The 23,555-nt window shown below is 42.2% G+C and overlaps 2 protein-coding genes across 4 annotated transcripts in view; one reads left to right on the top strand and one right to left on the bottom strand.

Annotated features, from left to right (window-relative positions):
* LOC137189379 (amyloid beta precursor protein binding family B member 2) overlaps positions 1–2,166 on the top strand; it is a 40,121-nt gene extending 37,955 nt beyond the window's left edge. For all 3 annotated transcript variants that reach the window (XM_067599174.1, XM_067599172.1, XM_067599173.1), the window contains exon 14: positions 126–2,166. In XM_067599174.1, the coding sequence (XP_067455275.1) occupies positions 126–302 (177 nt within the window). In that variant the 3' untranslated portion in view covers positions 303–2,166. The remainder of the gene's footprint in view (positions 1–125) is intronic.
* LOC137189380 (putative methyltransferase NSUN7) lies at positions 1,977–23,009 on the bottom strand. The gene is made up of 13 exons (XM_067599175.1): positions 22,510–23,009; positions 20,908–21,286; positions 16,321–16,379; positions 13,302–13,432; positions 13,000–13,152; positions 12,196–12,379; positions 11,024–11,258; positions 10,399–10,542; positions 9,787–9,888; positions 7,833–7,968; positions 6,675–6,798; positions 2,886–3,150; positions 1,977–2,730 (listed from the first exon to the last, which is right to left on the bottom strand). Exons 2-13 carry the CDS (start codon positions 21,254–21,256, stop codon positions 2,330–2,332), a joined length of 2,283 nt encoding a protein of 760 aa, XP_067455276.1. The 5' UTR covers positions 21,257–21,286; positions 22,510–23,009; the 3' UTR covers positions 1,977–2,329.
* Between the last annotated feature and the right edge of the window lie 546 nt (positions 23,010–23,555).

The following is a 23,555-nucleotide window of genomic DNA, read 5'->3' as shown; positions in this document are numbered from 1 at the left end:
AGCAAATTTCCCAACTGGTCCTTTAATAAATGATCAACAAGCTAGAAGCGACATACATCTTGCCTTATTTTTCTACAAAACCCAAATGATAAAAACTCATCTAAGCCTGTCTTCTTCCCTCTCAGTTGCGGTATCAGAAGTGTCTGGTGGCACGGCCGCCCTCCCAACGCGCTGGTTGCTCCTCCTCACCCGCTGCGGACTCTGTGACCCGCCGAGTGACCACCAGCGTGAAGCGCGGCGTCCAGTCTCTCATAGACACTCTGAAACCCAAGAAACAGCCGTCAGAACTTCCCCAGCAATGACCGTCACCAGTGACCACAGCACCCACCCCCTCCCCCGGCCAACGCCTGGATGCCACTCACACTATCGCCACGACAACACCTAATCAGTACCAGCCATGGTAAACAATGATGTACATATATGTTAACAAACACCACCGCAGACGAAGGAAAGGAGAGCAATCCTCAAGTATGCCTGATGATTTAAAAAAAATAAATAAAGAGGAATGTAAAAGCTGCAGTGTGTTCGCTGCTGTCACCTGGTGTCACTGGTTGAACTTTGACCTTTGAACGCTGCTGTGTCCAAGTGAAAACCACCTGCTGGCTTTATGTGGATTTTCTGGGTCTGGATGGATTATTTGATCAAGCGCTCTGCAGAAAGGATACAGGATAACCCAGAAGAAAATGACCAAATTTCTATTAACAGACTCATTGGTTTACTCAATTTTTTTTCATGCTCTGTCCCCTTCTGTAAAAACATTCATCGGCACAGTAAGAGCTCCTGGATTGGACGGCGGAGAAGCTACAGTAGCCTTCAAGGACTGAAAAGGTGTCGTTTTGCTTTCATGGGAATCTGACAACTGAATGGGAAAACCAGAAAGACTTGCCAGCAACCTCCAACTTCCCACCATAAAAACATGTGTGACAAACCTGAAACAGACAAAAACATCCCTTGAGGATGAATGGAGTGATTGTAATAATGAAGTGTATCTAAATGATTGTATGTAGGAAGAGAGTATTTAGGGCACAGAACTTGTAGATATGAGGGAGAGATGTGGAGGTGTTGGTGACAGTAAATGGGACAGATGTGGGTTTTTGATTTTGCATGTTATCTTGATGGGATATGTTTTATGTCGAGTTAAAAAAGGGTCTCGGTAAGAAGAGTGGTGAACACACAAGAAGTCGATGCTCTCAGCACAAGTCATCTCCACTTGACCATGACTGGTTTTACACTGGCACAAAAAAAAAAAATCTGACTTATTCCTACAGTCACCCACGACTAAATAGAAGGTTATTCTCTGCCCCGTTTGCGAGATTTAACGATTTTTACTTTACATTCCTTGATGGATGAGTTGATCTGCAAAAGAACGTTAAAACACTTTTTAATGTATTTTTAAATTAGTTAAGATTGTAATTTTTTTGCATACATTATACAAAAAAAAAAATGAGTTTAAAAGCTCAAGAATGTTACTTTCCATCTTAACAATTTCCTCAGGAACCTTTATGCATAACACTCGAGATTTATGTGGTAGCAAGAAATTCCAGATCCAGCTTGACTTTGGCAGATGTGAAGAGCTTGAGGATTTGGAAAAAGATCTAATCTGTGCCATACAGTAAAGGTTAACTATATTTTCTCTTCCTATGAAAAAATCCAGCCAGTCTACTCCCACTCACGGACAAACACACACACACACACACACACACACACACAAATATGCACACATAGCAGTAAAAAGGTCTGCTGTCACTGCTATCAAAATCTTTACACTGCTCCTATGGCTCGGGGCCACCACCTGCACTCGACATGAACTCTGTGAATGCAGTCTGATCTAATGAAACACACACACACACATACACACAAAACAAACAAGAGAGATGCTGTAAAATCATTTCAGTTCTGTTCTTCACCCATCTCTACACCATGTAAATGTAATCTGTTGTGACAATAAATGCATTATCAAAAGAAAAAGGAGCCGATTCTTGAATATGTCCTTTAATTTTTCAGGTCACTGGAACTCTATATAATAGCTATTCATCATGAAGTGACATTGAAATGGCCCAGCTGTATAAATATATGCAGTTTGATTAGATTCTGACGGTGGCAAGGTTGTTCTTTATGGCACACGAAGACTCTACTAATGACATTGTAATAATGACAAGTAATAATGGCTCCAGATGCATTTGAGGTGATTTATATTTTCACAAGCTTTATGTAATGTGGCAGATCAGTAACACTGTTTTAGATTTAGACTAGACTACTGACTTTATTTAAGTAAGCATTTGGCACAAAAGTTAATATTTCTTTACTGTTTGTATTGGTGCTTGTGGGGTCAAAAAAAAGGCCGGGCTTTGACCAGAGTGTCCTTGGAGAGACTACCACTGGAGCGAGAGACAGGCCCAGTTTGAGCTGGGGGCCTCCACCTGTTGTAGTTGAGGTTGGGGTTGCATCCTGCCCGTCTGTGCTGGGGTGAGAAGAAGTTGGGGAAGTGAACGGGAGGCAGGACGAGTACCACAGGCTTCAGGACTTCCTGATGAGCCCTGCGGGCACGGACCACAGGGATTATGGGGGTAGCAGGAGGCGGGGCAGGATGCAGAGTGGTGGTTTTCGTTGGTGTGTTGTTTTCTGGTTTGGAGGAGGAGGAGGACGAGATGGTGTTTTGTTGTTTGGAGAGAGAGAAGGAGCTGGACCCACTGTTTTTTGAGGGCTGCAAGCACAGTGTTTTGGCTTTTCCTAGGAGACAAAAACAATGAGATAGAGGTCGGAGAGAGAGGAAAGACAGAAGCAAAGACGAAAAGCAATGAGAAATAATAAAACCTTAGTCCATCGTTTGCACCTGTTACTACATACTCCAATTTAAGATATAGGATTGGAATAATCATGCCTACCTTGTGGTGACTGCCGCCTGTTAGCAAATCCTTGATGTCCACACAAAGCAGAACTGTTGCTGCCCCTGTTCTCTTGGCTTTTGGGTTGCATACTGACAGAGAGGTGGTGCTGAGAAGTTCGAGCATGGGTTGCTTTTGTCAACCTGTTGGTATGTCCATGCTGCTCTTTTCTGGTTGGCTGGTTGGAGCCAATCCTATCCAGTATGCCTTTGGCGTTTGCCCTGGCCAGCACTTCCCGTGGTGGCTCTTTGACCACTGGCTCAGGCTGTCAAGATTTAAAAAAAAGAAGCAAAGAAAATGAAAGTTTTTCTTTTCTACTGTATACAGGAGCATACAGCACTCTCAAGAGGGAACAGGTGTGCTTATGCTTCTTGCTAGAATACACTTAAGCAGGACGGATGGCATGAGATCTCAAACCTAGGTCTTCAGTTACCAGATGACTTCACTAACCAACAGGCCATCCTGACACTCCATGTAAAAGACGTTGTACATTATTAAAGAAGAAATATGGTGGCATCAGACACAGAAACGTATGCTGATAAAATGCTCTAACTGCATTAAAAAGTATCTCAATCACATACTGACATTGTCCAATGTTCAGCACTAAGCATAATCATATAACCTGAATTTAATGGACACACTCAAAATGCATTTGTTTACAGAAACAAAACAAAAAAAACAATAGAGTCTCAGAGGAGAGGAGAGGAGAGGAGAGGAGAGGAGAGGAGGGAAGGAGAGGAGAGGAGAGAGCCACCATGTCCTTGTTGCTGGCTGCAGGGTCACCTGCTGTCTCAGCAGCAGCCCACACAGCAGCCTACTGCTCTCCTCAACACCTGAATTATTCACAAGCACAGTGTACACTACGAGGACATGCAGCCTGTGTGGGTTTATGTGTGTATTCTGTTTTTAAGCACTCGCTTGTACTTTAATGCAAATGTGTTTGTACAAGCTGTCTATAATTATGTGTACATATGTATGCATACAGGGAGTGTGCATGTGCATACAATGAGTGTGTGTTTTGCACATGTGTACGTATTTATGTGCATTAGTACACTCTGTGCACACAGGTAAACATGTTTTAGAAGCACCGCTGTAATGCAGTCTTTGGTGGACGCCATGAACTTCATTGATGCTAACTCATACGGACAAGGGGCGCTGAATTATTCAACAGGCACTCTGCCTCCTTGCCTTCCTTTCTTCCCCCTCACCCCTGTAAATCTCACTTCCTCTCCATCTCCATTAACCAACTATGCTATACTCTTTAAATCTCATTTCCTTCGACATTCTGCCAAACTTAGCTACCACAGCGTACCCGGAACCCATTTTGTTTCAGTAGTTGTGTCCAAAATATGTATCATCATGTCCAATAAACCTTTCAACAGCATCCAAATTCATGAAACTCACCCTAAACAATGAAGAGAACAAATTCTCTGAATCCCTTATCATTATCATTTAAATTTGTCCTTCAGCATTTGGGGTCTGTGCCAGAAGTCCACCTGCAATTTGCTCCGCTTCTCCTGGAAATGAAGCCAGAAACATCTCACTTGACTGTCTTTATTGTTCCCAGCTGTTCTTGTATGGAAGGCTCATAAAGAACTTTACTAGGCGCCAGACAGCATTCAAACACTTATATAATTGCTATTTTTATGGCACTTTTCAGAGTGCCACAATAACTTTTGATTAGCTGAGTTTATTGGAGGAACGGAGAAAAAAAATCCTGTTTGAGGCGCCATTACAGCAGTTTGATTATCTTTTCATTCCTATCTGTGGAGGTATAAAACATGATGGATAGCCAGAGAGGAGCAGACACTACAGTGCAGGAGAGCTCCGTCACACCCAGCGGGGGGTAAAATGGCTTAATAACCCTGCACTGGAATCATAAGCGTTAGAGCAGATTTCATAATGAGAGGGAGTGTGTCATAAACGCTGTGATGCTGTGGATTATGAGGGGGAGGTGGGGAACCCCAGTCACACAGGTTTGATGAGACCTGCTGATGCACCTTCACCAGTCATGTAGTTCCCCTGCAACACACTGCACCTACAGCCTCATATAAGAGTCTTACTGTCTCGCTTAACAACCACCTACAAAAATAATAAAGAGGGAGAGGAGGAAAGAGGGATAGACAGAGACAGAGAGACTTTATGAAGCCTGTAACAAGACAACACAATTACCAGTGTTCAGAAAATAGTCAGAAAATGTATCAGAAAGCTCCTTTCACACACATTGACATTGCTGAAAATGCAACAATTTCAGTTCCAAATCACTTCAAAGACACTACATCCATGATTTTCAACGGTGACTAATTTTCAAGGGGCATCATTCACCTCTTTTCCTCCTTTGGGCGATGAAATCTGAGGCCAACTGTGTGCTCTGAAGCTGCTTTCAACCTCCCTCCCTCTCGCTTCTCTCATCACATCCTGACTTACCTGATTTCTATTTCTTAAGCTGACCCAGACAATGTCCTCCTCAGTCCTCCCATTTCTTCTGCATTCACTCACACTCACCCCGCCACCTCCTCCTTCCACATCTCACACTTTCTTTTTAGTTTCCTGATTAGACTTGAATAAGACTCCTGCATGTGTGACCAAACATTCTCATCTCTTCTAGCGGTCTGGCCTCTTTCCTCTTAAACTTTTATTCCTTTCTCAAGAGTTTGACCAAATACCTGTCAAGGACTCTGATGCTCATTTTCACCTGATCTTAACTTCAGTAGCCTGGCTCCCAGCTTACTTTTCCCTTTCTGCCCAAACCAAAACACACTCAAAGGCTCTGGTTTTACACTCACAAGACAACCGTGCTTCAGCTTCCCTGTGGATGCTTGTTTTTGACAGATAGCAGGCAGCGCATCGTACCTGCCTCATCATAATTCCCACACTCGTCTTATGGATAACCAATTAAACCCCTTTCAACTAGTCTCTTCTGTGTGTCCATCAGTGTGGATCCACGAGCGAGCCAACTATGTGATGTGCTTACAGGACTCAGAGGAAAGCAGGTGAAGGACAAGGGAGTTTTTCTATCAGATATAAATATGGGATCAAAGTTTCACCTCAGTGTACACTGTATGTGTCTGTCTGTACAAATATAGGTGCGTGTATAAGATACTTTCTCTCTGAGCAGTATTGAACAACATCAACAGGCAAACATACAACAGTCAGCCAAATAACACCCTGATATCATGGTCACTGGTTCCAGCGCTAATGTTGGAACTTTTTTCATCACAGGAGACCAGAAAGCTTGCCAGAACCGGATACTAAATGAGCTAAATTTGTCCCTGCTTGTCTCCTTGGCTGTACTGCCTGAAAGCAGCAGCAGCAGCAGCAGCAGCAGACTGGTGGTGTTGCTTTTTTGAAAGAGCTTAGCTGAAGCAGATTCTATTTAAGTAGTGAAGTTATCATGTAGACCCTGACATCCTGAGGAAAAAGGTACTGCATTTAAATCTCAAGAGAGAAGTTGGAGTTTTTCCCAAATCTTCCTTCTTACAGTTTTTGTGCCAGCACAAAGAGGCTGATAGAGGAACTACTATTAGCTTTGACATTCAGTCATGGTGGCTGGTTCTTGGTCCAGCTGGAGCACTTTCCTACATCACTCTTCCTTTCTTGTGGTTACTAGCACACTCAATAAAATATTATAACACAAAACTGACCTGTGTCAAATACAGTAAGTCTTGTGTAGAAATAAATAATAAAGTGCATATTGGTGAGACACATATTGTCCCTTCTTTACCGATTCACCGGGGTTAATCACTGGTTTGACTCTGCGAGGTTTCATTATGCTTTAGTAATGCTCACCTCTTTCATGAGAACAGCCAGGAAGCAGCCATTACTCTGCTCTGAGGGCTTCAGCGTGAAGAAGGGATCTGTTTGTTTTGGGCCTTCGGCGTGGTTAGGAGAGCTGAACGGGGATGGGCTCAGCCTGGATGAAACACACATAAACACAGCAAAATTAAGAGTCTACAGCCATACTTACTGCTCTGTGAGGTTGTACTTGTGCTCTGAGCTAAACGCTAACATCATCATACTAACAGGCCCAAAACGACAATGTTAACATGCAGATGTTTAGCAGGAATAATTTTGACCATCTCCAACATCTTAGTTTACTAGATGAAATTTTGAGGGATCTCCAAAGTTATATCATGACAATCCATCCAATAGTTGTCCAGATATTCAGTGTGCAGTGTGAAATGTTGACTTGCTGGTGGCGCTGGATGAAAAGACGGGATCAACAGAGTCAGGAGGATTCATCCTCTGTGGATAATTTTGTCTTTACAAAATTTTATGATGGTCCATTAGTTGTTGAGACATTTGTGTGGACCAAAGTGTTGGACTGATCAAATGATGGACTGATCAGTCCCTAAAGCCACTTGGCTAGTGTGGTTAACACTGTATGCAAAAAGACATAGACACACTTAACACAACACACATCAACTAGCAAATGCACACAAGTGCACGAGTTGTCCAGGTGAAGTCAGTGCGATCCATACCAATAATACCAGTTGTTTTTTATTTATGCTTGCCTGAGGCACTGCCAGCACCTCAGGCCAGCTTACTGCAGGGAGGAGTCAGTCTTGGTAGATCTTAGTCCACAGGAACAGTAAACTTCAACGCTGTGTTCTTCAAACCACATAAACCCACGCACAAACAGAATGAAAAAAAATATTGTGGAAACATATAAAATACATCTATGGAGAGGCAAGCTTTCTGGAAATATTTTTTTCTGCCCTTTTCACAACATTTAGAGACATAAAGTGGCACCTTTGATTATATTTTCAGTGAATCTTTAGCTCCTGCCTGAGGTGTGCTGAGATTCTGACAGACACCTGTCTGAAGGGAGACAGGCAAACACCTCGGCAGGTTGACAGTAGCGAGGCAAACAGAAAAAGAAAAACAACAGACGGAGACAGATGCAAAAAGTGCACCAGGTGCTGAAGGATAGAGGCCGAGGCTGACCTGAAGTTAGCTTGTTTTGGTTCGCTCTCCTGCTCTGACCCGGCATTGGCTTGTTCCAGGGCTCTGCTCACCACCTCCTCATTCTCTTCTGGGTATGACGAACAGGTGGAGTACACCACTGCTAAAACCTTGGGGACTATACACAGACATGCATGTGTGCATTGTTTCAATGTACTGTATGAATGTTTTTATGTTCATATAATGCAGACAAAACGTAACATCTGTGTGTTGCATTTTAAATTTGAATAAATCTGTGACACATAATACCAAGACATTGAAATAGAGACCACACTTCTTAACAACAAACTAATCTAATGAACAATTAAACCAGATAGACAGACAAGCACATACACACACACATATCGAGTGTTTCTCCCTCTCATTTTATGACAATTAGATTTGATTATTCAAACTGAGACATCCTCCTCATCAAGCGTTCCCTTTGAAGAAACGGGGGCTTGAATATTACTTTCTTCATACTGTTCATGTACGTAAATTGCTCATTTTATTCAACTGCTGCTGGCTTGTAGATTTGCGAGGCTGCCGGCCGTTTGATTCTCTTCATTTGAGCTTTGATTTCTCTCTTGCTCACTAATTATAGCCAGACAGAAACAATTAACACTGAGCTGATAACAAATAAAACCTGCTCAGATGTGGCAAATCAGCTCCAAACTAATGTGAAATATCACTTGTAAAGGAAGTGGAACTGAGTCAAGAAGACGAGGGAACAGAGGCATGAGGCAGACACATTTATCATTCAGGTGTTCTGCTCCACAACACACCCACCTCTCAGACACTAAGGCCTACGGAGGTGTGTGTGTCGGTGTGAGCATTTGTCTTTGCGTGCGCCTACGTAGAGGCAATGAAATGAGACCATCGACTCAACTGAGCCAAGGCACTCGATACGCACCCACCATTAATTAACAGGCCCATTAGAAACTATCTACACTGGCAAAAATGTTGAGATGGGGCCGATCAATGGCAGCGTGATTAGAGGAGCTGGCTCTCAGTGCCCCTAACAGAAAGATTTCACCTGCTTAATGAACATGACCCAGACCAACACAAAAAGAACAGCACTGAACAATACAAGACGGACTGCGGCTAATGAGTGTTGCTCGTAAACAAAGATTAACACACTATTGAATGGAATAAAATACAATATATAGAACACAGCTGAGCAGAATAACATGGATTTCACAACGGGGTTGCATCATTAAAACCTAAGAAATGTCTTAGCTAGTAAACACTTAAGTCATGTGTAAAATGGTTGCTGAAGCGCTGTCCAATAAGAAGCAACCAACTATATAAACAGGAAGTCACTGTAGCATCACGAGCTGTAACATAACTTCCAAAAATAACTGTTTTAGGGGCCAAAAGATAAAATTAACTGAACTGCCAATCCTTTTTAAATGTAGGTCTGACTTTGTTTTATTTTTATCTTCATACCTAGAGAAATATTAGAGAAATATTATATTAGAATTAGTAGTACTCATGCAGTTTACAGTGGGAGGGAAATATCCCTTTATGCTAAACTAACCGCTGTTATTTGGACATTTAGTACCAAACTAATCTCTGCGTAAGAACTAGTTCGTTTGTGTAAATCTCCACTTAGTAATCATTGAAGTTATAACTAGGCTAAGCTTGAACTTGTGACATGTAACTGTAACATCTGCACAGAAAAGAATAGAAGAACATCTAGAGTGTCACTTAAAAAAGTGGTTCCTTCTGCCATGTGAAGTTCTACACAGAATATATACAACACAAGGCAGTAAGTAATCACTTAATTAAAAAACGTGAGGAATGCTGCAGCAGACGGTGGCTGACCGGGGCAGAGCAGCATTAGCATTCCTAATTAAGACTCAGCCGATCTCCCAGGGACACCACAGGCTTCACTCTGATGGCGTGATGTGTGTGTGTGTGTGTGTTTGTGTGCAGGAGGTGGTTCAACCCTCACATTTCAAGGCATGATCGATATCCTTCCTCTGCTGTGCAACCAGGGCTTCCAGTTTGCTCTGGGGTACGGAGTCCTGGGATAAATCCTGCAGCAGGTCTGTGTCTGAAAAAAATAAGCATTTTTTCTGTTTGAGTGTGTGCTCTGTGTAATTGTGGGAGATATATAGGCAACTCTAATATAAATTACATCCACAGAAGGAGATGGAGGAGCTTGATTTGACAGGTTTGTTAGAGGGTTATGATGTGCAGGCCAACATGGATTGTAGATCATCAAGAGATCAAACAGAAATAAAATGGATGAAATGGAACTCGTAATTCATAGCGTTGCTCTACACCCTCTGTTTTAAAAGATGCAATCAAGTAAACTCTGTGACATATCGTTCTTCTATGGGAATAAATCACTTTATTTATTAATAAATTCCAGTGGATCAAACATTAAAACTAGTTCACTACAGCTTTACTTTTAATCTTAGTACAGATTTGCTTTAAACCTAAATCAAACATTTATTTCCATATTTTGCCAACAGGGTTTTTATGAATGTGTAGAACTTTGGCTCTCTTAAAATTTGAAATCCAGCATATGGCTCTGTTGTATTCACAGATCACTATGTACCTCCGTTCTCTTGCAGTATGAACTCGACAGGGTTGCTGATTGCAGACACGGAACACTTGGGGGTCAACAGGATGACGCGCACGTTTTCAAGCTGCTTGTCATCACTGTCCAAAGACTGGAAGACCTTGGGTATCAGCTTCACATCTAAATGACATGCACATACAGTGTAGTGACAGCCTGCATAATCACAAACACACATTTGCTCAATGCTTAAAGTATATTCACACTGTCACACATTTTTTCGTAGAAAGATGCACTGCCTTGACACCCCAAAATATGTCAGCTTTGTCACATGTGCTTTATTGTTTCTTTAATGACCAGCTGATGTGGCAGCCACTTATGTGCCAATAATGTTTACATACAGCTCAGAATCTCAGCACGCATTATCTTGGTTAAAGTACACTGGCTGCATACTAGAGTCTCTGGGGATTTTTGCTCTACCCGACCACAATTTATAATGACTTTTCTAAACTGACTATTAACTAATAAAGAACAGGCAATCTGAAAAAATGTGGATCAGTGTGACATGGCCAATAGGCAATATTCAGTTTCCCCATAAAGACAGCCTATGAAAACAAAGACAGCTAATTGTCAGCAAATACTCATCCATCCATCCACATCCTACTCTTGCAGCCCATAAGGGTGACGACTTGCTGTAGCTCCTCCCTCTGAGCATCTGTACGATCGCTGACACAGACGTAGACTGTGGACCGGTCATTGCTGTTGGCTTTGTGTTTCTCAGCAATTAAGGCGGCGGTGTGGGAGATGGTGAGGCCAGAGAAGCAGCCCACCATGAGAATGTCACCCTCATCTGGCAGCAGGGAGCGCACTGAGTTTGGTCCCAGGCTGCAAGATTTATCCTACAGACACATTGAATAAAGCATTAGTTTGGTAAACAGACCGACAGGCTTAATGATCTTTAAGACTTAAGGATCCAGGTTTGCTGCAACACTCTGCAAACTGATGAGACACAAGAGAAATTAGGAGGAATATTGTATAATGGTGGGATTAGATGAAAGAGGAGAGGGAGTCTGTTGCAGAGCGGGTACACAGTGGAGAAGAGAAGGAGAGGGAGCGAAAAGATAAACTCAGACAGAAAATGAGAGTAGCAGTGCAGTCAAATTACAACACAGATGTCCTTCACTCAATAGGGTCCCCTCTGGAAATAGTGCTAGATGTATCCCTGTGGAAACACTGGGCTGGCTTGAGTTTCTGTAGTCAGTATCCAGATCACAGGGTTTGTCAGGGAAGACAAGTGAGGGAGGAGAAACAGAGCGAGGACATTTTGAAACGACAGTGAAATAGAGGAGAGACAGCGTGATGGAGACTCATAAAATGTGAGAGAGAAGAAACGGAGAGAAGGAGAGGTGACTCATTAGGCGGTGGTGTTGAATATTTGATCGAATTTGGCTGCAAAATCCGATTTAGTTGTGTTTTGCTGTGCACTGCTTACACTTTGTATGGCAGCTTGACTTTAATGGAGTAGAAATTAAATGATTATAAGTGCCCCCCCCTCCTCCTCCCTCCCAGATAGGATAATTCTTTATGGCTCAAAGTGAAGTATAGCCAGATGAGAGGAACTGATGTGAAATATTTTGTATCAGGGCAAACTAATCTTAGTTGGCATAAGGGATCTCAGCCTTACAATCAATTTGAGCAAGTCCATTACCAAAGTGAAGTCATGAATATCAGAGATAAGATTGATGTGGCTGAACAGATTCCCGCAGCCATACTCAAGTCTATAGAGAGCAGCAGGCTCCTCTTGTCAAACACCTCCTCTCTCTGTGCAGCCTGTACCTGGATGATGAGTTTGTGGTCGCTAAGCAGCTTGGTGGAATGCAACTCTGCTTTCAGCTGAGCAGGGAATACCAGCATATCCCCGCAGTGGGGATCCTGGCAGAAGGTCTGCCCCTCCAGCTGCCCAATCGATTTCACCTGCGAGAGGCCCACACTCTTCAGCACCCTTTGGACCTCATCAAGACTAGATATAAAGGAAAGGATGAGAGAAAAGAGCCGATTAGCGGGAGCCGAAAAGAGGGATGAGGGGAGAAGAGAAGAAGGTGAGGGTTGGAAGGAAGAGGAAGACTGTCATCATAGATAATAATAGTGTGTAGAATTACTATGTGGCCTTTTAAAAGACTTTAATGGTAGTATGTGCTGTAAAAGCCATTAAGGCGCACACACATATACACACGCACGCACACACACACACACACACACACACTACTAGTCCCAACAGGTGACCTTTACAGTCCCAGAGCTTGCTGAGGGTTGCTGCTGATTGAATCTGTCCACAGCAGCAGGATTTACACCTAACTGAATCAGCCTGTCGGGGCGCGTGCAAGAACACACATTAACACACACACATACGCACAACAACACGTAGACGCACACACACTCTGGTGGTTTAATTGGATGTCAGCGGGGCACCTGGCCCGTAAAACATTGGGCAGCACCCCAAATTAAAGGTATGTGTGTTGATGTAGGTGTGCGCGTTTATGTACAGGTCTCTATCTGAGCGGATGAGTGTGTTCTCTGATTTTGTGCGTGAGAGGGAGCGTTTCAGTGTGTACAGCGTGTCCGTGTGTGTGCTCAGCTGACCTGCCCTTCAGTGTGTTGACCCATGCGTAAAGCGGTAGGCTGCTTGATCTCTCCTGCTTTGTCTTCACGCTCTCCGGCAGGATATACTCAATGGACAAGAGATCGTGTTTGATCCTACAGCGAGCCAGAGAGGCTGCCAGCTTAGTTTTAAACCTACATACAAGACACACACACACACAAAAAAAACTTCTATTACGTCTTCCCTTTCATAATTTGTTCTCCATTGTTCTTCCATTTGTTCTCCCTTTTATAATTTCACTCTTGGTTTAGGCTTCTTCTTTTTTTTACTTTTCTTTCTTCACCTGAGGAGGTAGTTCTCCACATCTCTGACTTCCTGTACGAACTCTTCCTCCCCCTGGCGTTCCCGTGGGAGGAACTTCCTGTCCTGGAAGTCATAGAGCATGACGGCAACCAGGCTCATCTGATCATCAGGCTAGAACACCAGAACAAAGGGTACAGTTAATTGGTGACTTCCATTTTAACAAGAACAAGGAAAGAAGCTATTTGATTAATAGTCAGATGACTGAGAAACAAGCTGTTATTTATTGAACAGTTGCGCCTAAAAACCAACTGGATATGGTGCATATCTAGAATAGACAAGTATGCAAAACCAAGACAATACAAGCTGACATCCAGTGACAGTGTACTGGCAATAGTGCTATTTTGGTTATCTAATGAGGGCTACAGTGGAGCGAGACTATTTATCTGTATAGATTTAGAGATTGAAATATCCAGTTTGCAGAAGCCGATACACACACACACACACACACACACAAACACACACAAACACACACAGTAGCTCCAGGATGTCCTGCCGTGACCCCACTTCTGCCACTTAATTAAACATGGGAGGAAGCCTGGGTTACGTCTCCACCTCTCCTCCTCTACAATTATCTCTCCCCTCATCACTCTCTACTTCTCTCTATACCTTCCTGTGTCCTCTCTCTCTCTCTCTCTCTCTCTTTCTCTCTCTCTCTATCTCTGTCTTTCCACCTCTCTCTCCCTGAGGCTGGGAGGGCACCAGCCGCATTAGTAGCAGATGGTGTTCCGCAGCAGCAACAGCTTGCCACGGCTTCACTACTGGGCTAATGGGGCGAGAAGCTCGAACGCTACAAGGGTTTATGCTGCAGCTAAGAAATTAGCCATTATTATTCATTCCGGAGGCTTTTAATTTGATTTTTGTAAAGGTCAGTTTCAAAGACAGGTTGTGGCACTCCACTTTTCTCCTCTCTCGTCCTCCCTCTCTACCTCAAGTTCCACTTGCCCTCCACCAAGGTTAAACCCCTGGGTGTGGGAAAAATCCTCTGTCATTAGGTTGCCTGGCAACAGCGTCCCACAGTGGGACATCAGCCAACAGTAAACATGCTGACTGTGTTTAGTCACTTCAGATCTAATTCTGTCATGAGAAACTTGGTTCACCTTATTTTGATTCATTTCGAACTTAAATGACTGTCAGCTGGGTTAGTTAAACTGAAGATCAAGTTGGCCAAAGGAAAATTAGATTTATTGGGTGAGTTTTACAAATAAGGCAAAGGTAGCATTACTGTATCATTATTTCTGTTGCAAAATCAAACACTTAGACAGTTAACCGTACTTTGATTTTTAACATTAGACAGACTAAAGGTAGTTATCCTTAATTCTGCCTACCACTGGATATGATGGGTGAAATCTTGCACGACTCTATATTGTAATAATTGAATTGAATGTCACTGGAATTACAGATACACAGGGAGGTATTTTTGAAGTATTTTGAAGAAGTTTCAGGATGTAAATTTGTACATTAGAAAGTTTCATATGGCTCGTTTCACATAGGACTTGGGCCACGTTAAATGTGCCAGTGTACCTAATACTCCCTCGATTCTACATTGTCACTCAGGTTATTTCCATTCTCATAGGATTTAGGCTTCATTTTCTCTTCCATTGTGATGAAATGTGCCTCAGGCTCTCTGTATCTTAATTTTTCATTCTCCTTGTTTTTCCAGTGCCCTCATGTAACCCCACCCCCATTCCCCCTTCCCTTTCCAGCCTATTCCCTCTCACCCTCCTATTTCTCCTCTCTCTATCAAGGTTGAACTTTATAGATGCCAGCAGTGTAGAAGGAGGTGAGAGCGAGTTCTAAAGACTGTCTCATTGTGTCTGGGCTTTATTGTCTCGCTAGAGGGATGCAGAGTAACGACCTGCCACCAACACATAGGGAGACCCATTCATTTCACCCGGGGCCATATTTCTCGAGGCTACAGTGCGAGTGCATGTGTGTGTATGTGGGCATTGCTTTGCAGACACACATTCATGAGTATTAATGTATCTGTCTATATAGGTTTGTGCACTCACTGAAATTGAGACATTGTACAGATTGTAGACATTAAACGTCTACAATCTGTACACTCCATGACAGCTCTGCCTCCTGTTTACACATTCTACACCTCTTGCTTTCATTACTCTTCTCCTCTACCAGCTCACTACACACACAGACTAGCTCTGTGCTCTGTGCTCTGTGTGTGTGTTTTATCACCATGCAGACTGTTAGAGAAGCAGCTAAAGAAAGCCCTCGTTTTTCCACTGTTTCTTTTATGCGGAGTGTTAAAAGTAGGGCAAAAGTACATGCCAATCTCCTCCAGAGGATACCTCCTCATTTAAGTAGCAGGGCGTTCTTCTACTAACAGGCGCAGGTTCACGGCTGTGCTGGGAGTCTTGTTTTTATGACTAAACAGCATAGTATCACCAATAACATCAAGCACAATGGTTCTAGGACAGATGTAGTGTAGACACTGTGCAGAATACACTCAAACACATCCAAATACACTGCCGCTTGGCTGTTACAGCATTTTGCTTTCATCACTAATTAATGGGGTTTTTTTGTTTCAGAAAAGCAATAAAGGAATAGACACAGTCAGACATGTTCTGCCACATAGTACCTCTAAGATGTGTTACTCCAAAGGGAGTGATTGTCATTGATTAGGGGAGGGAATATAAAAGACGAGAGGTGCTTGGTGAGTTGATGAAAGGAGTGTATCAGTGTAATGCATCAATATTACTGTTACTGATTAGAGGTCTAGAGTATGAACAGCAGGACATGAATATTGGAGAACACTGAGTAAAGCACTGTCAAAGGAGTTGGAGAGAACAGCATGTGGTAAACAATGCTACAAAGGATTAGCAAGCTAAACTCCCAAACTTAATGTACAGCCTCTCAGAATCAAAAGGGCTTTAATACTCAGATGCACATTGAAAGCAACGAGATATGTTTGCTTTTCTTAAACTGCTGCTGTGGGTGCGGACATTAAAAAAAAACAAACAACTGTTTCTATGGAGCTCACTTACCATTGGCTGAGTGAGGTAAAAGCAGCTGTCAATCATGATATCCTCCAGCAGTTCTTGATCTGTGCAGAAACAAAGTAAGACAAAGTTAGGTAGAACGATGGGGATTTCCATTACTAATTATGTGTCTCAGTAATAATGATGCATATTAGCACCATCCGTTATATCGGTGTCTAATTATCCCTGGAAACCAATCCCGACTGTTTCACTCGGAGCATGAGATGAAGGCACGAGAAATTACTCCTACCCATTAACTGGTAAAATATATGCTGTGAAGGACAAATCCATATCTAATGACAAGAACGTGTCTAGAAAAAAAGAGAGATAAGAGATTAAGACAAAGAGCAAGAGAGGCTCCTAGAGGCACCCCAAGTGATCGTGATTTAATTTGAAAAGATAATTCAATTAGATGAAGGGTTTAATTTACCGTGATTAAATGCTTATTCGCTGCTTAATTAGAGTTAATCTGATTCTTCATTTGCCTCATTTCTTTCATTTATTGTATCTGGAGTGAGAAATCGAAGGACTGATGACATTAATGACATCTGCAGTAATAAACAGACCACATAAGCATGATCAGTCAAACCAAATATAGCAGGCACACTTCATCTTTCATTTCATGTGCTTGTACGACTTTTTATTTTCTTTATTTTATTCAAAACACATTACTTGCATACAGATGCAGTCTTATTTTATACTTTTTTCAGAAGGTATTATAAAACTTACATCAGATATTTTTGTGAGTTTTCCTTCACTCTTTGGCTACACAATTAAACTTTGCGTGACCTCGTTTATCAAATCTGGACAGTAGACGGAAAAAGGGCGGTGAAAGCTGCCTATCAGATATCTATGTCTGGTTTTAGTGCGTTATTTCATCCTCATGCACTGGCTGTCATATCATGAAAGCAGCATCTGTCTCGCTAGCCGACAGGAGGCCTCTGAAATATACATAAAAACACACAGAGACTGATCCCTTTTCATTCCTATCCATGATCAGTGGGCTCTCCTTTTCAATTTGAGAGAGATGGAGAGACGGCATCACGATCCAGTCTATCACATCGGGATTAAAGAACACCTGCTTCCAGAGCCACTCCACAGGTACAGTGTTTGCTCATTACCTAATGGAAACGGGAGAGAAGGATAATTTCTCTAATGTGGATGTGTTTCTATCAAGGTTGAGAAAAGCCTCTTCATGCAGATTATTATGTGTGCAAATGTGAATACTTGCAGTAACATTAAAATGCATGTGCAGTGTGTGTCTACCACATGCGTGCATGGCTGCTGTCTTCCTATTCTCGACAGACACTTAAGCTGCAAATAGGAGGTAAACCCAGGACAGAGCCTGTCCACTGAGACACCATGGAAACCACAGACACTGCTGTTAACTTATCGCAACACCACAAATCATGTACTCTGGGTCTCAGCCAAATTGATGCTGGATAGAGAGCCTGTAGGGCAGGACAGACACAAACATCTGCATGCATCCTCACACACACACACAAACAGCCAGGTACACAGATAAATGTTGGCACATACAGTAATAGAGCTTATCTTTATTTGAGAAAACAACAGTGTATCATCAGCAGTGCTCTAATTTATAGCAGATGTGGGTCAATGGGGTTTACAATAGCGGCCATTACTGCAGAAGGCCTTAAAGATAAGCCCCTAAGAGATAACCACTCACTGCACACTGTGCAGACCCAAGAAGGGGCCATGATGGTCGGGTCTGTGGAGGTCATAGTCTTCCTCGTGCTATAAATCACACATAGCAGGTTGAGGAAAAAACAGAAAAAAATCAGCTATAATTCTCTTTCAGTAGACATCTTTACACACTTTACTTGTGGGACAAGCCATAATTTCTTAAATCTGAGCACTGACTGTAAAAACTGACATGCAAAAAAGTGATTGATTTCACCGGCAGGAGGCGCTAGTCATCACAGGACTTGTGTTGAGGTTGTGTGTTTGTGGCTTCCATCCAGGTATTACACAACGAGCAGTGACTGATGGTGACTGGAGTCAAACAAATCCTTTGTGAAGGAGCCAGACCTGAGGGCAGGCTCCTCTTCTCTTTAGCGAGGCCTTTGTCTCACAATGCTCCGCATCACTGCACCCGATTGCACATTAATCTAACAGCGGATCAGCCAAAAAAGGAACTTGGACATGAGTTACACCATAACCTCTGGGCTAAATGGCAAATCTATCTTACATATTATGCACCTGGAAAGTTTCATATTTGCTGAGGCATGCTGGTGGTGGCTGTTCTGGTTGTGGTCAAGGACAAAAAAAAGACAGCCTTTCTCTCTTTCATGCTCTAAATCCAGCCTAACACAAAGTGGTCCAAAGAACCTTTCTAGTTGTACATACAGCGGCCGCAGTCATCTGACAAAGGGCATCTGGCAACCCAGTTGGGCAGTATGGACAATGAGGCAGAAATACTCAGAGGAGTGGGAAGAAAGAAAGAAGCAGGAAAGGCGGAGGGGAGGAGGGGGGGCACTCATGGATAGCAACAAGGTCAACTAAATTCCTACCAGCAAAAAAAATCACGCAAAAATGACTTACACATACTTATTCATACGTTAACATCTGCACATATTGTATCAGAAGAACATATGACAGATATGAAACCTTGACGACATAAACTGCCTCTAGGTCTGCGATCAAGCAGCAAACAAAAAGCAGACAGTCACTGAGACAGGAGAGGTCAAACAAATAGAAAAGCCCTGAAGATACGAGACAGAATGAAATGAGGAGGAGAAGAAGGAGAGAAGAGAAGGCGAAAAGGACTTGACTGCTAATATTTGTCGTTCGGGCGACCTCAGCTGCGTCTTTGTTTATGAAATGTCAAATCTACACCAGGGGTAAACATCATCATTGCCAACTCTCACTCCATGTTGTCGTATCGACTGACAATCGCAGTAACAGACAAGTCTGTGTCGTCAGCCACCGATACGGAGCTTACTGAGCCACTTTTTTGTTTTGAGCAGATAAGAGTTATAATCGTGAGATCAATAAAGGAGCTCATTGGCATTTTGCTCCGTGCATTTTTTCGCTGTTGAAGCATTTCTTCTTTAGGTTAACATCTGACCTCAGCTCAATTTTGGATCAGTCATTCCAAGGCGGTGCACGAATGATGTGTATGTGTGTGTGTGTGACTGCCAGCATGGGTGTGTGTCACTAGCAAATCAATTTCTGCACCAAAAGTCAGCCAGTTCGTAGGAGGAGGAAGAGGAGAGATTAACATTGGCTTCCAGTCTGTGTTATTTCATCTGCACCTAATTTCACCACACAGCGAGTGCCAGAGAATCTCACATAACAAAAATACATATGTGATCACGGAAAGTCACCAGTCATGCCAACATTTAAACTCAACTTTTTTCCATTAGACCATGGCCCATATCAAGAAAAGGTCAAATCAAAAATGAAGAATACTGCACCCAGCGCATGAATCTGTCTATTATCCTGTAAGCTACCCAATGCCTCTGAGCTCCTCTTTCCTTTACATTATCTGTGTTGTATTATCCCACTAGCTGAAAATCTACAAATGGACTAATTCCAGAAATGTCACATGTGGGGGATGGAAACAACAATAAGAGCTGTACTAACACTGCTCTAATAAAACAGAGGAATACTTGTTTTTGAAATAAGCTCTGAACAAAAAGGGGATTAAATTTAAGAAGAAATACAGTGTACTGTGTTTGTTCTGAGCTCAAGCAGCCACTTTTTTAAAGAAATCTCTGAGCAGAGATAAAGTTTATGTCCTTGTCCAAATTTTCTTGTTCACATGTGCCAACAGTGACACTAAATTCTTCATCCTAGTCAATTTCAATTTCCAATCTAGTCAATTTCCCCTGCTAATGTAAGTACTATGACCTACAGCTGTAAATCAAATAAAGGTTAGTGCAACTAGCTGCTGGGGCATGTAATGATGGATATTTTCAGGTGATCTGCATTAATTGTGGGACTTGTAGGCCGGGGGGCGTATCCGGGTTCAGCGTATGGATAGCGAAAAAAGAACAAGATCATTTACGAGGGTGTTCCTGCTACCTGACCTCTCCATCTTATGAAAGCGCATTAAATCGATTACAGCCACCTTCCTACTCTGACAGTCGGCTCACCTCCCCTCCCTTGTCACCATGGTGATTACACACCCCTGTGACTTCGGCCGCCCAGACCCCACCCTAGTTCCAGATAACAGATTATGGGCCAAATTGATTTGTAGCATCACACAGAATTCCCCCTGGTCATTCAAGCTTTTTTTTTTCTCTCTTCTACTTGCCCTTCATCAATCTATCTATATCCAATTCTACCTGTCAATTAACTTCCTAAGGGCTATTCATTCTCATTTCAAATGGCTGTTTGTTTGCCGGGTATCAAATAGGTTTTACTTGCAATTTAATGTACCTGAAATGAATCAAAATAGGGGTTGCTGAATACCCTTATCTGATGTCCTCATTTAAAAGTCCACACACACACACATACACACTTAAAAGTGTATAATGTGTGGGTGTGTTTTTTGTGCGATGAAGGTAAGTAATGACAGAAGAAAAAGAAATAAATCCAACATAACCTCACTCTACCTGTCACACTCACATTTAAGTGTATTGAAGGCAAGCTCATAAGCAGTGCGCTGCATCTCATCTTTGACTTCTGGCAACGGAAGCCCTCTTTCTTTGCCATAATTCACCAGCCGGTGGGCAGCCAGCTTCTCCAGGTGGTTATTCTGAAAGATGACTGATGCCAGCAGGTAGACTCTGTCTGGAAAGCCCAGCTGACCTTGGCTGGTGGTCAAGAGCTCTGGGGAAGCGGGAGGGATGTCACTGTCGGCTGGTTTATCCAGAGGAGTCAGGTCTTTGCCACTTGCGATTTGGGAGCCGGCCTTTTTCGTCTTGCATGTGGAAGAGCGATGGGACCGCTCACCAATATTTTTGTTTTTCACCATTTTCTCACGGCTGTGTTTGCTCTCAGACACCTGAAAAGACAACATAAAACACCACTCAAGATTCAAAGCTTGACCCTCCTGGTTAAAATTGGTGGTTTTGGCTAAATAAATAAAAATTACTTAACTTGACCCATGTAGCTAAGTCAAATCTATAGTGTAAAATAGGTAAGCATGAAGTAAATATCCAGCCATATACACTGCAGACTCTCTGCAACCAAGTTATAGCCATATTTTAAAATGTAGGGGAGAACAGGGTTAGTGGTCACATTCATTAGATGTAGCTCCTTAGAGGGCGCTGTTAAAAATGGTGGCATTGAAATTTTCAGAATTGGGGTCAGAGGTCACCTACAAGGTCATTTCAGGTGTAAGACACTTGACATTGAGGTGAGAGGACTTTTAGTGTTTTTCATGTCAAAACGTAAATATCCAGCTCTTCAGTGTTTCTCTTCTAGGCTTTTATACATGGGTTTATAATAAAACAATTATTACCATTAAAAAGTATGAGAGGAGACCTATAGTTTAGATAGTTTTGTTTTTTTTTAGCTATGCTACAACATGTGGTTGTTAGCTTTGTCGGTAGCAAAAAATCCCAGTTGGGGATGCTTGTCTCATTCTTTCTGGGGTTGGTTGTCACATTCATGAACATTCAACATGAAATTGAACTTTTAAAATTCAATTTAAAGATTGCCTCCACTTTTTATCCCCCCCCCCCCCCCCCCCCCCCCCCATTAAAATAACATAGGGACAACCAACTCCATAGTGTGTGACTACCAGCCCAGCGTTGGGGATGGTTGTCACAAGTGCACAAGACGTATTTGACAGTCCACATCTTTTTAACAGAAGGTCCCTCCATTCATACCTGACACTTCAGGCTTTCATTACACATTGAAAAGGAATCTATTAATGATACAGTTTTTGAGGGATCCAAATGAAAGTTGTGACTACCAACCCTGCTCTCCCCTACAATTCTCAAACTTTGATTTTGTATTTTTCTATTGCTTTTTTTTTTTTTGTAAAAATATAATAATAAAATAGGACCATACTGAATATGACCAGATTAATCCAAATGTTAGAAATTTAATTTAAAAAATGTTAAGACTGACTGTAAATGTGGCACATAATGCAAATAAAACTCAGTTAGCAAACGTTAGCTTACATTTTCGGACTGATGTAACGTTAACGTTTATTTAAACAAGCTACCTCTGGACGTTAATCTCTGTTAGCCTCATTAAACCTGATTTATTTCTTGTTACCTTATGAGAAGGGCGACTTGTTTTCTCCTCCAGAAATACAGCTCTCCTTTCCGGGGATCTTCATGTCGTCTGACGATAGTTCAAACAAACCTTGACTCGACGCAAAGTTTCAACCGCCAATAAATTCCCCACTAGCTATAAATCTGGGTCCGTTATGAGGCGATGGATGGGCGTCTCCTCCACAGATGTGAAGTGTAACCTCTGTCACCTACCGTTCAGTCTCCTTATCGGTCATTTATATTTGAAAAAAAGAATGCTTAGATATGCGGGGTTGTATTTCCACTTAAAAACAAACTTTCTTAATGTCTACATTGTGGAGCACTTTGGATTTAGCGTGTTTCCGTCTCCATGGTAACCGTATGCTAATTCCAAGGTCCTGTTCTTCACGGACCAAGAATTAATCTCCTTAACGTTGGACGTCCTCTAAGTTAGGGCTTGTTAAAGTTTTACAGAGTATTTTGTCAGTCGAAAGCTAATGACAACACTGGTGGACCATAAACCCAAATCAGATAGAGTCCAAAAGTGAAGGAAGTAAGTTTCCTCCAAACGCAGGGGCGTAGCATAGGTGAAGGAGTGAGGGGACTCTGGACGCCCTCTACTTTCCAAACATCTAAAGATACTGCAAACTTACACACATTACATCAGACATACAATATTTTAACTGAAAGCAGTATGGCTATACTTTCACTAGTAGCCCTCTGTTTAAAATCTGTAGCCTATTAAATGAGAAACGTAAAGTCTGCATAAAAAATACTGTCAAATTTGACTTCTGTTTCTTCTTTTTTTTCAGCACTCGTGCCACATAATTCAGTAATTTCGATTTATATAGCCTAATGTGTCATTTGTTTGCAGTTTTGTATATTTGAACACAAACCTATTACAAACAAAGTAAAGTTAAATATAAGTAGTATTATACACTCTGTCAACACACGTCTGTGTCCCTACTACAACTATGTCATTCTGTTTTGATTTTTTAAATCGATTTCAAAGCCCAAAGTCCAAAGATTTAAATCTTTTCATTGTATTTATTAAAATATTAAAGTCCA

Source organism: Thunnus thynnus, chromosome 9, assembly GCF_963924715.1.
Source record: "Thunnus thynnus chromosome 9, fThuThy2.1, whole genome shotgun sequence".
NCBI lineage: Eukaryota > Metazoa > Chordata > Actinopteri > Scombriformes > Scombridae > Thunnus > Thunnus thynnus.
The sequence above is the reverse complement of the archived record's forward strand: the minus strand, read 5'-3'. Positions and strand labels throughout refer to the sequence as shown.

Excerpts from the sequence above, each read along its gene's own strand:
- LOC137189380 (XM_067599175.1), bottom strand. The coding sequence starts at position 21,256 with ATGGTGAAAAACAAAAATATTGGTGAGCGGTCCCATCGCTCTTCCACA. Across the intron at positions 16,380-20,907 it reads TGCCTTCAATACACTTAAAT|ATCAAGAACTGCTGGAGGAT; the intron begins GTGAGTGTGACA and ends GTTTCTGCACAG. Across the intron at positions 3,151-6,674 it reads TGGCTGTTCTCATGAAAGAG|CCTGAGCCAGTGGTCAAAGA; the intron begins GTGAGCATTACT and ends AAATCTTGACAG.